This window comes from Pagrus pagrus, assembly GCF_965226575.1.
Source record: "Pagrus pagrus genome assembly, chromosome: 17".
NCBI lineage: Eukaryota > Metazoa > Chordata > Actinopteri > Spariformes > Sparidae > Pagrus > Pagrus pagrus.
In genome coordinates, this window is record NC_140201.1 from 14,005,336 (window position 1) to 14,018,670 (window position 13,335).

The window sequence follows — 13,335 nt, forward strand, 5'->3', positions numbered from 1 at the left end:
ATTCCTGTACTGTTTTAGTAGTTTCCTGGTTTGGAGAAGATGTACCCACATGACTTATTCCAAAGCTTGTCAGACGGTGTAGCTTGACTGTACAGTATGTACACACATGAGAGACATGCCTGCTGTGACCTCGGCAGGAGGCAGGATTCATGTAAACAGTCTTATGTAATATACAGTATGGTTATAGAATCAAGTTTAACCTTATTACAAGAATTAAAGCAGCTTACGGGAGGGGACCAACAGGCTATAGGAGCCGCGTTTCACCTCCTGTAGCACTGAATGTTACTGGATAATTGCTAATAAGTAACCATGCACAGTATCACGCATGCTCACAAATTAGGAGGTTAGTCAGTGAGTCTTTCTTCCAGTTGCTCTCACTTTTTTTGTTTTTCTCTCTTTGCTGTAATTGTTTATCAGCTTCTTCTTCTGGGATTCCCCATTCCTGGGTAACTAAAGGTGAAAGATAAATTGCCAACAGATGTGTTTGGATATTATTAGAAAAAGGTCAGATCAGCAGAAAAAAGGATTAGGAAAGAATTGGGAAGAGGGAATGTGTTTCACAGAACAGTAAACATGGGTGTGGAGATGATGGAGATAACAGCAGCCTGAAGGCATTCCTTCCTTGATCTAAGAGTGATATCATAGATCATATTAGATGCATCTGACTTGAAAAAACCTTTGACAAACCATTAGAAAAAGAATGTGACAGGCAATCCAGGCACCCAGTCGTCAAGAAAAGGTATCTAAATGAGGAAGGAAATGTTGAAAAGCCTTTTTATTATAGTGGTTAAATCATTAAAAAGCCAACATGCTTCCACCATGAGGTCCTCAGCAGGGCTCCAAACAACATAATCAACATCATCAGGGCTCCAAACAGCATAATGTGGCCCCACCTGTATAGTAGCCACTGCCAGTTAGAGGCATTCACATGACCAAACAAACATATAAAATAATGAAACCAGAAGAGATGAGATGATATGAATGCTTATATGCTTACAACATTTAAGCTTACATGAAACTACTGTATATGACAAAGGGTCCACATATCCAATATGTCCACAAGGTGGGCCCTTACCCAGTTTGACATTTCAACTAGTCACCCTGAACGTTCAACAGCTAGCTTGTACAGCAAGTATCCAGACAGTAATGGCAGCCATTAGTTGAGTATTGGCTTCTTTATTTCCCTCTGGAACACTGTCAGTATAGGATGAGATGGATATCGACGTGCTCATATGAAACGGTATCGATTAGTTAAACGGACTGCTTTGACGCTATGGGCAGTTTGCCATTGACCTCAATTTAATTTTAGCCAGTGCTGTGAATGCAGTATTATGAAAGAACGGAAACATTATTTATTCACTTCTCCTATTCTTAATGTTTTTCCTCTCCCTTTTTCTTGGCTAGAACCTTCGGAGAATGGAAGGTGATACTCAGGAACGTGTTAAAGACCTCGATGAGCTGCAAAATGCAGATTGGGTGAGAAGACTATCTGTTTACTACGCCACTACTTCTACTTGCGTGTTGTACTGATCATAACCGCATTAATGATCATAATACATCTTTTTAATTTTTTTTATTTTGTCCCCACCAGGCACGTTTCTGGGTGCAGGTGATGCGAGATCTTCGGGACGGTGTGAAGTTGAAGAAGGTTCAGGAGCGTCAGTACAACCCGCTGCCGATCGAATACCAGCTCACACCGTACGAGATGCTGATGGACGACATCCGCTCCAAACGCTACAAGCTGCGAAAAGTCATGGTAAGGATTTGACAAACCTTCACCCAGTATAACAATATATTTATGTTTAGCTGTTTTCTATGTGACAGAAATTGGCCCTTAACTCACGAGTGCAGTTTTTTCTTCGTCATGATCCACATCAAGTTTAACAATGTCATTCTAGGTGAATGGAGACATCCCACCCAGGTTAAAGAAGAGTGCACATGAGATCATTCTTGAATTCATCAGGTCGCGACCGCCTCTTAACCCTGTGAGTAGCGCACAACATGACGCCAGTGATTTGTCCATTCCCCATTATAGCCCCCAGTTTAAAACTTTGCATGGAGGTAACCATATATTTGTAGTCTGCACAGTATTCAGTGCTGATGTCACGAGGAAGCGTTTTGTAACATTTACAGAATGACTGACATGATAATTATCATCCATATTCATTTTGTTGTCAGTTATCTGAGTACACTGGTATTCACAGTATGTGCCACATGACTTGGCAGGAATGACAGAGAACATAATGTCTGATGTACAGTGATAAACTTAACATAAGTAAGTAACAGAATTTCCAGATGGCTTAATGCGATCAGAAGACACTCCCTCTTTCTGGGGATGTATGAAATAAAATCTCACTTTGGTCTCCATGGTAGTGGCAGTGAACGCTCACTTGTGTGGTTGTCATGTCAGGTCGCAGCTCGCAAACTGAAGCCCCACCCACCACGTCCGCGGAGCCTCCACGAGCGACTGCTGGAGGACATCAAGGCTGAGAGGAAGCTCAGGCCGGTATCACCAGACATGATCCGCAGAAGCCGCCTGGGTAAGCTGCTCACAGTTGTACACATACACGTGCTGATGTTTATTTGCTGACATGCATGCACAAATGGCCATAATTCAATAGACTTACGCAACTGTTCAGACCATCAGAGTCAATCTTTGTGCTTTTCTGAAGGAGTTCTTCGACTGTTAACTTAGTGCATGGCTGCTCTTGATGAGCCTAACCCCTCCACTCAAAAACCATTAACCCTGACTTAGCCTCTCTAAACCACATCCATCGTGATTCCTCTAACGGCCCTCTTCCTACACTTAATCAGAAGTGTTGCAGTGTTTGAACAAGGATCACTTTGACTGCTGCTGTGAGCCCTCAGTTGTGTGATAGACCTGCACTGCTGAAGTCACTGTTGTTGATACTGATAAGTTATTCGTTTGAACTTAATCAACATTCCTGCTAATGTAATTCCAGTATGTAAAGCTGCCCTGCCTGTTCCTTTTATAAGAGCAAGCAGCGCATAGGAGGTAGATAATCCTTAGGTATGGAGTCGTCATAATCGCCAATTGGTTAGAATGTTTCAAACCAGTTAAAGCTTTAATCAGATCAAAACAGCAAATATTTTGTCACTCTATACCATACAGTGCCTCTATCCAGTTTACATAGACGCCTTTTGTTGGGGGATTTAGGAGGGTGACACGGAGCAGATGTTACATAATCACACGCGACTATACGGGTTCTCCGAAACTATTGCTAAGAATAATCTTTGAATTTCTGAATATGTTTTTGGATGACATATTGGCTTCACCATCCATTTTAACTCTCGTGGATTTCTTTTTCTCCTTTTTGCTTCCATCTTTTTTTTTTTCTCTTTCCAAACATGGGCATATCTGTCAGCCATGCGACCTCTTAGCATGTCTTACAGTTTTGACTCATCAGGTAAAGTTTCACGTCACCAGTTGTGTCTCTATTGTCGTCACCTTGTGTTTCACTCCAGGCTATTTTAGGGTTAGCTCCTGACTTAAACACATACACACCCTCTTTTTTTTTTTATTTCATGCCTGTGACACACTGCTGTCACTTGCTGGTTGTTGTTACACAAACACCTACTGTACCTGAGGAGGAGATGAGTCAACACAGTGCAACTTAATGGTGCAATATGTAAAAAAAAAAATTCAAAAATTAATTCAAAATTGGCAACAGAATGTAAAGAAATAACAGATTTGACGTTATTTAAATGTATTGTGTTGCAGAGATATCTACTGAAGTTAGTATGCTAAGTTACTGCCCCCTATTTTTTTAGTGTTTGACAGGTGGCCAATTCTTACATATTGCCCCTTTTTAATCTCAGACCTTGGTGTTTATTGAAGGGTCTTTGCAAAATATAAACCGCTTCAGGGCACAGATTCTCCATTATAGGCATGTACTGATTTATATATAGTATGTTAAACAGTGTGCCCTAGATATAGCTGTTACTCACAGGGACAAGGTGGTCTAGGTGATGAGGGATAGCCATTGAGCCAGAGCCACTAGGGCGAGATTACAGATCATCAGTCTGCCCTGCTTGTCACCCTAATCCGCTCTCTCTGTGGGATATGACAAATTACGTAACACTGGTATCAGTCTACCTCAGATAAATAGTTGAATGGCAGATGACAGTCTGAATGCAGCACAGGATGACCATAATCCAGATAAATGTACGGGAATAACCTTTTGCACTGTGTCTGCACTCGTTGTCTTTCTCTGCTCCCCCGGCACTGCCCTTCACTTCCCTGACCCTTAATTTATGTGTGAACGTAACTCACTGTTACACAGCCTCCCCTCAACTCACACCTGGTCTGAGTCAAGTCCTCCCTATGATACCGGTCTATTAATGTGTGTGCTCTTTCTGAAGGTTAAATTTGCTTAATTCCTTTACAGGTGCAGGGAAAAGCATCAGCACGCCTCAGGACTTGTTCCGCAGCTCAGGTAAAGCATGTAATGATGTCTCATGAAAATAAAGATGTTATCACTGAATTCTGAAATAGTAAAAATCTGTAACATGAGCTGATTGGAGCTTATTTCCGCCATGTGGTTGATGAAACTGATTCTGTGGTAGTCATAAAGTTACAATACAAAGATACCAATAGTTTACACAGGAGGCATGCCAGCTGTTGAGATAAGGAGACCAATCATAATGCAACACTGTTCATAACCAAAATCATACCTTCCACCCACAGACACTCCAGATGCACCCAGGAAGTTGGCAGTCAGCACCCAGTCTCTGGCCATGGGCACCACAGGACCCAACCAAGGAGTGCTGCCGCTCAGCCAGAGGAAGAGGCTGCTCAGAGCGCCCACATTGGCCGAGCTGGACAGCTCCGAATCTGATGTAAGATATCAGACTCTTATTGGCTTTGCTCATAAAATGATCATTCATTTTAATTTAGCAGCTTGAAAAATGTGGATGCTGTATATTGTCCTTTTTTTTTTTCTGAAACGATTTTGAAATACAACAAACATCTTAATATTTACAAGGGAAAATACACTGGATTTGTTTTGCTGTGACTAAATACTAATACTAATGTTCTGATTAACAGGAGGAGGGCACACGAAGCACCTCGAGTATGTCCACGTCTTTGATAGATGACACGTCACCCGAGTCTGTCATTGGGAAGAAGGGTAAGAGCTCACCTGTAAACATATTGTAATATATTATATTCTGCTTTACGACCACTACATACATATCTTAATTGTTAACACAACACTTCAGGTGCCGAATTTTCATAATTGGGTTCAAGCTCAAGTTCCTTTAGTTGTACCTATACTGTAGGTAGATGTGGTCTGCAGTAGAAGATGAGGCATCCATCTTGACACACATTTTACAGCAACACTGACAATAGACAAAACATGATAATAGTACTTATAGCTCCACTAGTTAAGACAGAATAAACAAAAAAACACTCAAATAGCCACCTGAATAAAGAAAAGACTTTAAAAAATCATATTCATCCTTTAGCCATCCTTGATATGTGGTGCTTTTTTTGTTGTCTTGTATCTCCAGCACCTCCAAAGTTCCTGCCCATCTCTGCCACCCCGCAGCCAGACAAGCGTCGGTCTCCACAGAGGCGGCACTCCATCGAGAAGGAGGCCCCCACCAGTGTTCGTGGCTTTGCACCTCCATCCAGACAGACCTCCAAGTCTTTGGTACGTCAGCTATAGAAGCTTATTTTCTTAGATTGCTTATGAAGACCTTTATAAAAGAAGTGTCTAATGTTGATGACCGATGTTTAACAACCCATCTGGTTTTATCAACAATGCCTTACAGACATAACTGATTTTACTGTCATCAGACAAATGTAAATCTGTCTGCATTGTGATTAGTCATTAATGGAATGAAAAGGATAATATACTAAAAGTACATTAAGAACATACATGAAAATTGCAGTTTGTGGAGTAACACACATGGACATTACAATTGGAATGAACTTTGACTAACCCTCCTGACAGCCGTGGACATACAATAATATATCTGTTGATTTACTCCCGTCCTGTGACTAGTCATTTGTTTGCCATGAGGTCACTGGTTCTCAGAGTGAGGATGATGGACGTAATTGAAACCACAGGACAGGCCGCTGTATGAGGGCGATTTAAATTGAAATGGTTCATTCTCATCACTCTGGTAGTTTATAAGGCAGACTTCTGGCACCAACCCAGAGGTTGTAGTAATTTCAACCAACCAAAGATCTCATATGCCTAAAACTCTGACGGAGACGTTTCTTGGGGATATTTTTATATTTTAACACTTCACTTTTAAAATACATCCCTATTTAAATTACTGACCACTTCTATTATGCTGCTATTTTGAAGACCAAAGAAGAGTAAATACTGAGTTTATTGGTCAAGATATTCCTAACGATTCACTTTAAAAGCATTATTTATTAACTGGCCTTAATGCCTTTTATGTTAGTGTCTTGCTTGTTAACAACGAGAATAATTAAACTTCTTTCAGAAAGGTTGAAGTAAACAAAAGCAACCCTTTTGGGTTTTCTAGTCCTCCTTTTCATTATAAAATCAAAGAGTAATTTTATTTTACGAGAGGCCTTTTCCTTTTTTGATGAAAGCACATGCTCAAACACGATTTCCCTCTCGCATAGATAGGAGCTGAGCTTCTCTAGTAGATTAAAACAGTAGGATTCCTTGTTGCAGTTTCCCTCCCTCTCTGGTACTCCTGTTGTATCTCATTAAAATGTTTACACCGGTCAACTGTCTTATCCCAAAGACTTACATTCAGTCATTTCCCATTTTAAATAATGCTGCAGCTGATGGCGGATCCCGGTGCCAAGGTAACTTGGTCATCTCTGTTTATCCATCGTCATCAGCCCATTCTTACATTTTGAATCAGTAGAAAACCAGAGAGTGGGATCGATTAGGGAAGACACAGGAGAGATGTCTAAGGTGTTTGTGTCTGTGATGAAGCAGACATGAAATGATCTTGACCTGGGTGCTGTCAGATGATTTTTCTGTCATGGGACTTCCTGTTATGAAGTTGTGCTGATAATGAGATTAAGTTTCATTCCACAAGTGACCTGAAATAGCAGTATATTACTGTTATGGGCTCTTGGAAAGTGAAGATTGTAAAATAATGTATGAACACTTGGGACTCTTTCAAAACTGTACACATTACTTTCTTTTGATCCAAGTTGGCTGTAGATAATGATGTAACTGGCAGACTCAAAATATCCTAAAATAGATTCATGTAGTTGTTGTTGTATTAAATTATATCAAGGTACCGTTTGTCATTAGCTTGTTGGAATATAAGGTCCTGCTTCTGTTTGAATCTCTTGTTCCCTCTGGTCAGGTGGAAGCCGCGAGTGGTGCTCAGGGCACGGTATGTCACTGTTGTTGCATAACACTGTGTGGGGAACCCTTCCAGAAAAACCTATAATTCAATTGACCTGTTTCACATGAATGGGACCATTTGTGTGAACAGGAGACCTGCAGCATGTTGAAAATAGCTCAGGGATGGTTCAGAAGAAAATGGCAAAGTGATGAGATGTGATCATTAAACATTAACAGCTCACATTTTCTCATCAAAGATGTCTGAGAGTAAATGATCAGTGGAAAAGTTCCCTGAGCAACTTTCATCTCTGCAGAGTTTGACTTTGGGTGCATTAGACAAAATAAAGATGAGTATGTTGAAAGTGTTGAATAGACTACCAAGTATGTCACTTATCTCCTGGTGACCACCTCTGGTGCCATTTTGGGGGTCCACTTGCAAATTGGTTTTGTGGCAATAATACTTCTAAAACATTTATATGGAAATATCATAGTACTGTGAGTAGTTTTATACTGTAAGTAAAGTAAGCTGATGTCAAAAGCTGTGGACCACCAACATGACGGGTGTGTTACATCGCCAGGATTCTCTGTATATCCTTTCATTGTCATGCTGTCATGTCAGTGAAAAACATCATTTGCAGACATGCGACTTCAGTTCCAAGTCATTTTTCTTGGTACAGTCAAGTCACATGTTGTGTCAAGTCCCAAAGTCGAGTCACTTTTTCCTACTTGCAGCATCTGCTAACATGAAATGAACACAGAAAAGTCATTGAAGTCATCATGTCTCATGTCAAGTCACGAGGCTTTAGCTCCCAAGTTGAGTCTCAAGGCATTTATTTCCTGTCAAGTCAAGTTGTAAGTCATTAAAGCAGTGACTTCAGTTGACTTGAGTCTGCATGTCTGATCATTTGCTGTTCACAGATAACATACAGTCCATTCATGCTGTTGAAAACTGGTGTTTTCACTTTCACCACCTCATCGCATGCTTGGTCTTTTGGTGAAGTGGTGTTCTGTGCTTTTGTTTGGGAGAAATTAGTATGGATATATTGCTTGGATTGTCACATTCACATTGTGTTAGTTTCATTTGCAGCAGATCCCATCACTTCTTGTTCTCTTTTGGGTTATCTGGTTCCTGATCTGCATACGTATGGGTAGATTTGTTCATGTGATGTGTGTTTTACCCGCAGGAGGAGTTCTGTTACCCAGTGGAGTGTCTGGCTCTCACGGTGGAGGAGGTGATGCACATCAGACAGGTCCTGGTCAAGGCCGAGCTGGAGAAGTTCCAGCAGTACAAAGACATCTACACCGCCCTCAAGAAAGGAAAGGTAAACGCCACATGGAGAGTTTTTGTCGTCAAAGTGCTAATTTTCCTCAGTCATCACTTAAATGCAACAGATTCTACAAACCTTCACCTCACTCACTTTATGATTTCCTCTCTAGCTATGTTTTTCATGTCGGACCAAGAGGTTCTCTCTCTTCACCTGGTCCTACACCTGCCAGTTCTGCAAAAGGTAAGTTCACTCACTGCTATGAGAGCTACTCAATTTCAAGGTTCAGAGTGCAGGATTTAGGTTTGTAGTTTCACGAGTGTATAATCACCTGAAACTAAGAATGATTGTGTTTGGTTAGCTTAGAATGAGCCTTTCATATCTACAGTTGAGTCCACTATGTTAGACCACCATGTTTCTACAGTAGCCCAGAATGGACAAATCAAAGACCCGCCTTTATACCAAACAAATGCCTTTGTGGCTCCATAGGGTAGCAGTATGAAATCAGATATATTTCCTCAAGTGATGTCAATTGAGTCAGTGTCGTTGGGTCTGAAGACTACAAGGTTTAAAATGAAATAAATCCAGAGATGTGGTGTTAGAAAGAAGGGTCATTTTGGACCCAACAAACAATTTAAAATTATTAATTAACAGTCATGATAATGTCTGAGGAGGAGAGATACTTTTAATCTGCACTTTTCTACAGGCTCTGTAGATGTATTATTTAAAAAGGAAAAGATTTGTCTGCATACAAATGTTATCCATATGACCTTTAAGTTTGCATCCGTTTAGCAATATATTATTGTAACAGTTTCTTTTTATCCTCTCCAGGCCTGTGTGTTCCCAGTGCTCTAAAAAGGTAGGAGGCTGTTGACTTATATTTTATTCACTTCTGAACACTCACTTTAGAAATTTGACACTCTTGACACCTGTTGGCTGCTCACTGAACAGGTGCTCCATAAACTCCATATACTGTATTTTTTTAACACTCAGTGTATCTTTTGTACTTCAGATGCGGCTGCCGTCTAAGCCCTACTCCACCCTGCCCATCTATTCTTTGGGCCCTGTTGCTGCGGCTAAAGAGGAAGCAGGTGGAGCGTCTGCCTCTGCTGAGCCAGAGAAGAACCCGTTTGGGTCTGGACATAGCCGACACAGCCTGCGCAGAAGTATCAGGTATGTGTCTGAAGAACTCCTGTTTCTTCTATATACTAGGCAAATACAGTCAAAATGCCATGCTTTGTCATGTTAGTTGTTCATGATTTGTCTCCGTCCTCAGGTTTTCTAAACACAGCAGTAAAGACGGTCAGTCAGAGGACGAGCCAGACCTGCCCAAGGAGCTCACCGAGGACTGGGTCACCATGGAGATCTGCGTAGACTGCAAAAAGTTCATAACGGAGATCATCTCCTCCAGCAAGCGTAGCCTGTGTGTGGCCAACAAGCGTGCCCGCCTCAATCGCAAAACCCAATCCTTCTACATGTCATCGTCCAACTCAGTCAACTTCAGGCCGTCAGAGCGCACCATCAAGGAGGTGTAAGGACGTGGGATTTTGGTCTAGTTTTGTTCACACCTCTCCCCAGAGCTTAGTGTTCAATGAAAAAAAATCCCCTCTTACTCTAGTTTTGAGTGGCTCACTGTGACCATGAAGCCAGTCCATCCCACCCCAAAGTTAGGTTCTTATACCTTACCCCCGTCTCAGGAAAAGATGGCACGCTATGATTGGTCAGGACTCGAGAGTAGCTGCCAGATAACAAAGGAGAGCCATGTTTGTACAGGTCAGTGATAATTCAGGACATGGTGGGTAGAATGGATAAATTGAGCTGCAGATATTGCGGTTGTGAACCAGATGAGAGAATGTATATTTGACTTAAGAGCAGGATCAGATGATACAGAAAGCCAAAAGTTGCAGTAATGATGTGTAAATAGTATGAAGGCCCATCCCTAACCTTAGCTATAAATCAGTTCTCCAGTTCCTGTTTACTTCTAGCACTCAGGAAGAACAATAGATTGTCTTTTTTGACAGAAATGCACTGTAGATCCTGCTTTCAGGTCTGTTGGGGTAGATCTCTGCCACTCCCCTGCCCCTTCTCTTATTCTTCCAGCAACAATTATGCCAAATGTCATTCATTTTTTAGGCAGTTAAAATGCATATTCACTGTTCTCTCATGTTGTAGGGAAGACACGTTGAGGGGTGATGGTAGTCACATTATTTTTCTGGGTGAGTTTTAGCTATTAGTTTTAATGTATATTCAATTCTGTGCCTGGTGCCAAAATGTAAGTTCTTTCTTTGAATGCCTTTTGTAGTTACGGACCTATTGTACATAATGTGTGATAGACTCAACGGGGGACGTTAGGGTAATCCAAGGTTTGGTTTCTTGCCCCTCCATGTTCCAAGATGGGCAATAGAAGCACGGAAATGTTGGTTTATGAATGTGTACATGCTGTATATCTTAATTGTTCCGAATTTAAATTTAATATAAAAAAAACTTAACGAAATAGAAGTATAATTTTACCATGTTTTAAGATTTCTGCCTCTGGAGTTTCTTTATCTGAAATTCATCTCTGAAACCTTTATTATTAGTGTTATTATGTTTGTGTCAATGTAATATTAAGATTTTATTTCTATTGTATAGTTTATAAACTCCTCAGTGTTAAGAGACTCCTAAATCGCACTTTTATTGGACCGATTTAATGTTTATGTTGGGGTTTTTTTGTCTTAATTAATAATAATTATTAAAAGTCTTTTGTTTTTCATCTCTCGGGGGGGTCTATAGTGCCATTTCCCAGGGTTCCCCATGAATGAAAGTGTGTGTGAATGGCTGCAGGTTGTTTGTAAGAGTGGAATAATGGCAAAAACAAAACAAAACAAAACACTCCAGTGAATTGAATGTAGGCATTTTAAGTGTTTAACTGTCATTGAATATACTTTATGAACTTTTATTCTCTCTGTCTCTCTCTGCTTCTTTTTTTCTGTCTGTCTCTCTCTCCCCCCCACACACATATATGTGTTCATATAGTGTGTTTTGTGACAGTTGTTACCAAATGAACACAACGCCTAACCAGCCTGTTAAATACCAATGCCATGTTCCAGTGAACTGTACATCTGACCAGTTTAGATCTCTGTAAGGAATGTATGCATGCTGTACTGTGATCTCTTTGTTTTTATCAAAGAAATTATAATAAAATCATCATGATTCTTAAGATGGGTTCAATTTCTTATTTACAGAATTTAAATGTAATACACATGCGATCTTCGAGAATACGCAACGTGCAGGATCATGTCAGAGACAGCAGAGGGCGATAGAGGTGCACTGAAAGGAAAGCTGGCTGTTGCTCTTAACACCCTGTGGTCTTGAGGACCTCTGGTTGTAGAATTTGTGTATTACAGGTATGTTAAGTGATATCCATTATTCAGAGTTTGTACATCTGATTATAGTGATTTGTTAATTTAATATGACATCAAAGTCTTGTCATGCACATAATACCTTGCAGTCGACCAGCTGCAGTAGTTGTCATTAGAAATTGTGATCTTACATCAACTTCTTTACATGGGCTACTTGGAGACTTTGCCTTGCCAGGAAAAACGTCATCATTTTTTATTTTTTAAAATTTTTACCTTAGCTTTTGCTCTTTGACTTTTACATTAAGTATAACTCCAGTGCAAAAGTGAATAAAAAAGGAAACCATGCACAATGTGTAGGCATTTTAACATAATTACCTGAACTACCAAACTAAATCTTTGATTGTAGCTTGCAGTGATTGTAACTGAAACATTCACCTAAGTATTATACTTAAATATAATTTTGAGGTACTTGTACTTTACTTGTGTATATCTACTTTCTGCTACTTCAGACTTCAACTCCATTATAATGTCCACTACCGACTTTTGGGTACTTTTTTACAACATTGGTAGCTTGCACCTCACATTGTATCTGAATAGGATGATGTATGTTGTCTCAGCAGGACTTATGTGAAAGAAAAAGTCAGAATCTCTTATTTCTACTCCTCCTCTGACACTGTAGATGTAAACTGTCTTAATCCCTCTGTCCATCACATTTACACAGAAGAGTAAATTTACAGACTGACAACAGGCACTCCCACAGCTGTAGTGTCTTACACTACTTTAAGCTGGTGCACCTGGATGTTGACATGATCAAACAAAAAATAAACTCATCCATATTTGCTAGCTGTTAAGACCTATGTCTATAAAAGCTTGAAAAAGTTGTTTTTAAATAAATAAATAAATGTTACTGGTTAATTTTACCTCATTTTTTTTCACCTGTGTCTTTGTTGGTTGGTTTGTCAGCAGGATTACACATAAACTACTGATCAGATTTTCATTAAACTTGGATGGAGGATGGGTCTCAGCCCAGAATACTGAGGCCATTTAGGTTAGATTACATTTCCTCACCCTCAGGCTACACAGAAGTACGGACACTGTCTTAGACTTGATGGATTTTTCAGATTAAGCTGAAAAAGTTCCCAGGGTCTTGTTAAAAAAATCTCAAGGTTTATGCAGGATAAAGTTTATCCCGATGGCTCCCATGTGCATATAGTTCGTCTCACCACAATTGTTGTGTGTGTGTTGCTAGAATGGGCTAGCAATGAAATGCTATCCCTTGATGGGTTAGTAACAGACACTGAAAATAACCTGCCAGGCCACAGCCTCCCTGAAGGGTGACCCTCACACACTGGTTTCTATGGAAAGACAGCGAGCAAACACACAGTCAATAAACAGTCTGAATAGGCTGTGTATTTAGCA

General features: G+C 40.3%; 1 protein-coding gene across 3 annotated transcripts in view; it reads left to right on the forward strand.

Moving 5' to 3' along the window:
* Nucleotides 1–11,774, forward strand: part of spire1a (spire-type actin nucleation factor 1a) — a 29,550-nt gene extending 17,776 nt beyond the window's left edge. Inside the window, exons 5-19 of one of the 3 annotated variants that reach the window (XM_084379726.1) lie at nt 1,405–1,476; nt 1,592–1,756; nt 1,899–1,985; nt 2,411–2,540; nt 4,410–4,457; nt 4,709–4,860; nt 5,069–5,150; nt 5,533–5,675; nt 6,791–6,814; nt 7,330–7,359; nt 8,495–8,632; nt 8,748–8,818; nt 9,407–9,434; nt 9,588–9,748; nt 9,852–11,774. In XM_084379726.1, coding sequence (XP_084235852.1) covers nt 1,405–1,476; nt 1,592–1,756; nt 1,899–1,985; nt 2,411–2,540; nt 4,410–4,457; nt 4,709–4,860; nt 5,069–5,150; nt 5,533–5,675; nt 6,791–6,814; nt 7,330–7,359; nt 8,495–8,632; nt 8,748–8,818; nt 9,407–9,434; nt 9,588–9,748; nt 9,852–10,110 — 1,590 coding nt within the window. In that variant the 3' untranslated portion in view covers nt 10,111–11,774. The remainder of the gene's footprint in view (nt 1–1,404; nt 1,477–1,591; nt 1,757–1,898; nt 1,986–2,410; nt 2,541–4,409; nt 4,458–4,708; nt 4,861–5,068; nt 5,151–5,532; nt 5,676–6,790; nt 6,815–7,329; nt 7,360–8,494; nt 8,633–8,747; nt 8,819–9,406; nt 9,435–9,587; nt 9,749–9,851) is intronic. The other 2 variants (XM_084379727.1, XM_084379728.1) reach the window with 2 other exon arrangements.
* Nucleotides 11,775–13,335: the final 1,561 nt, after the last annotated feature.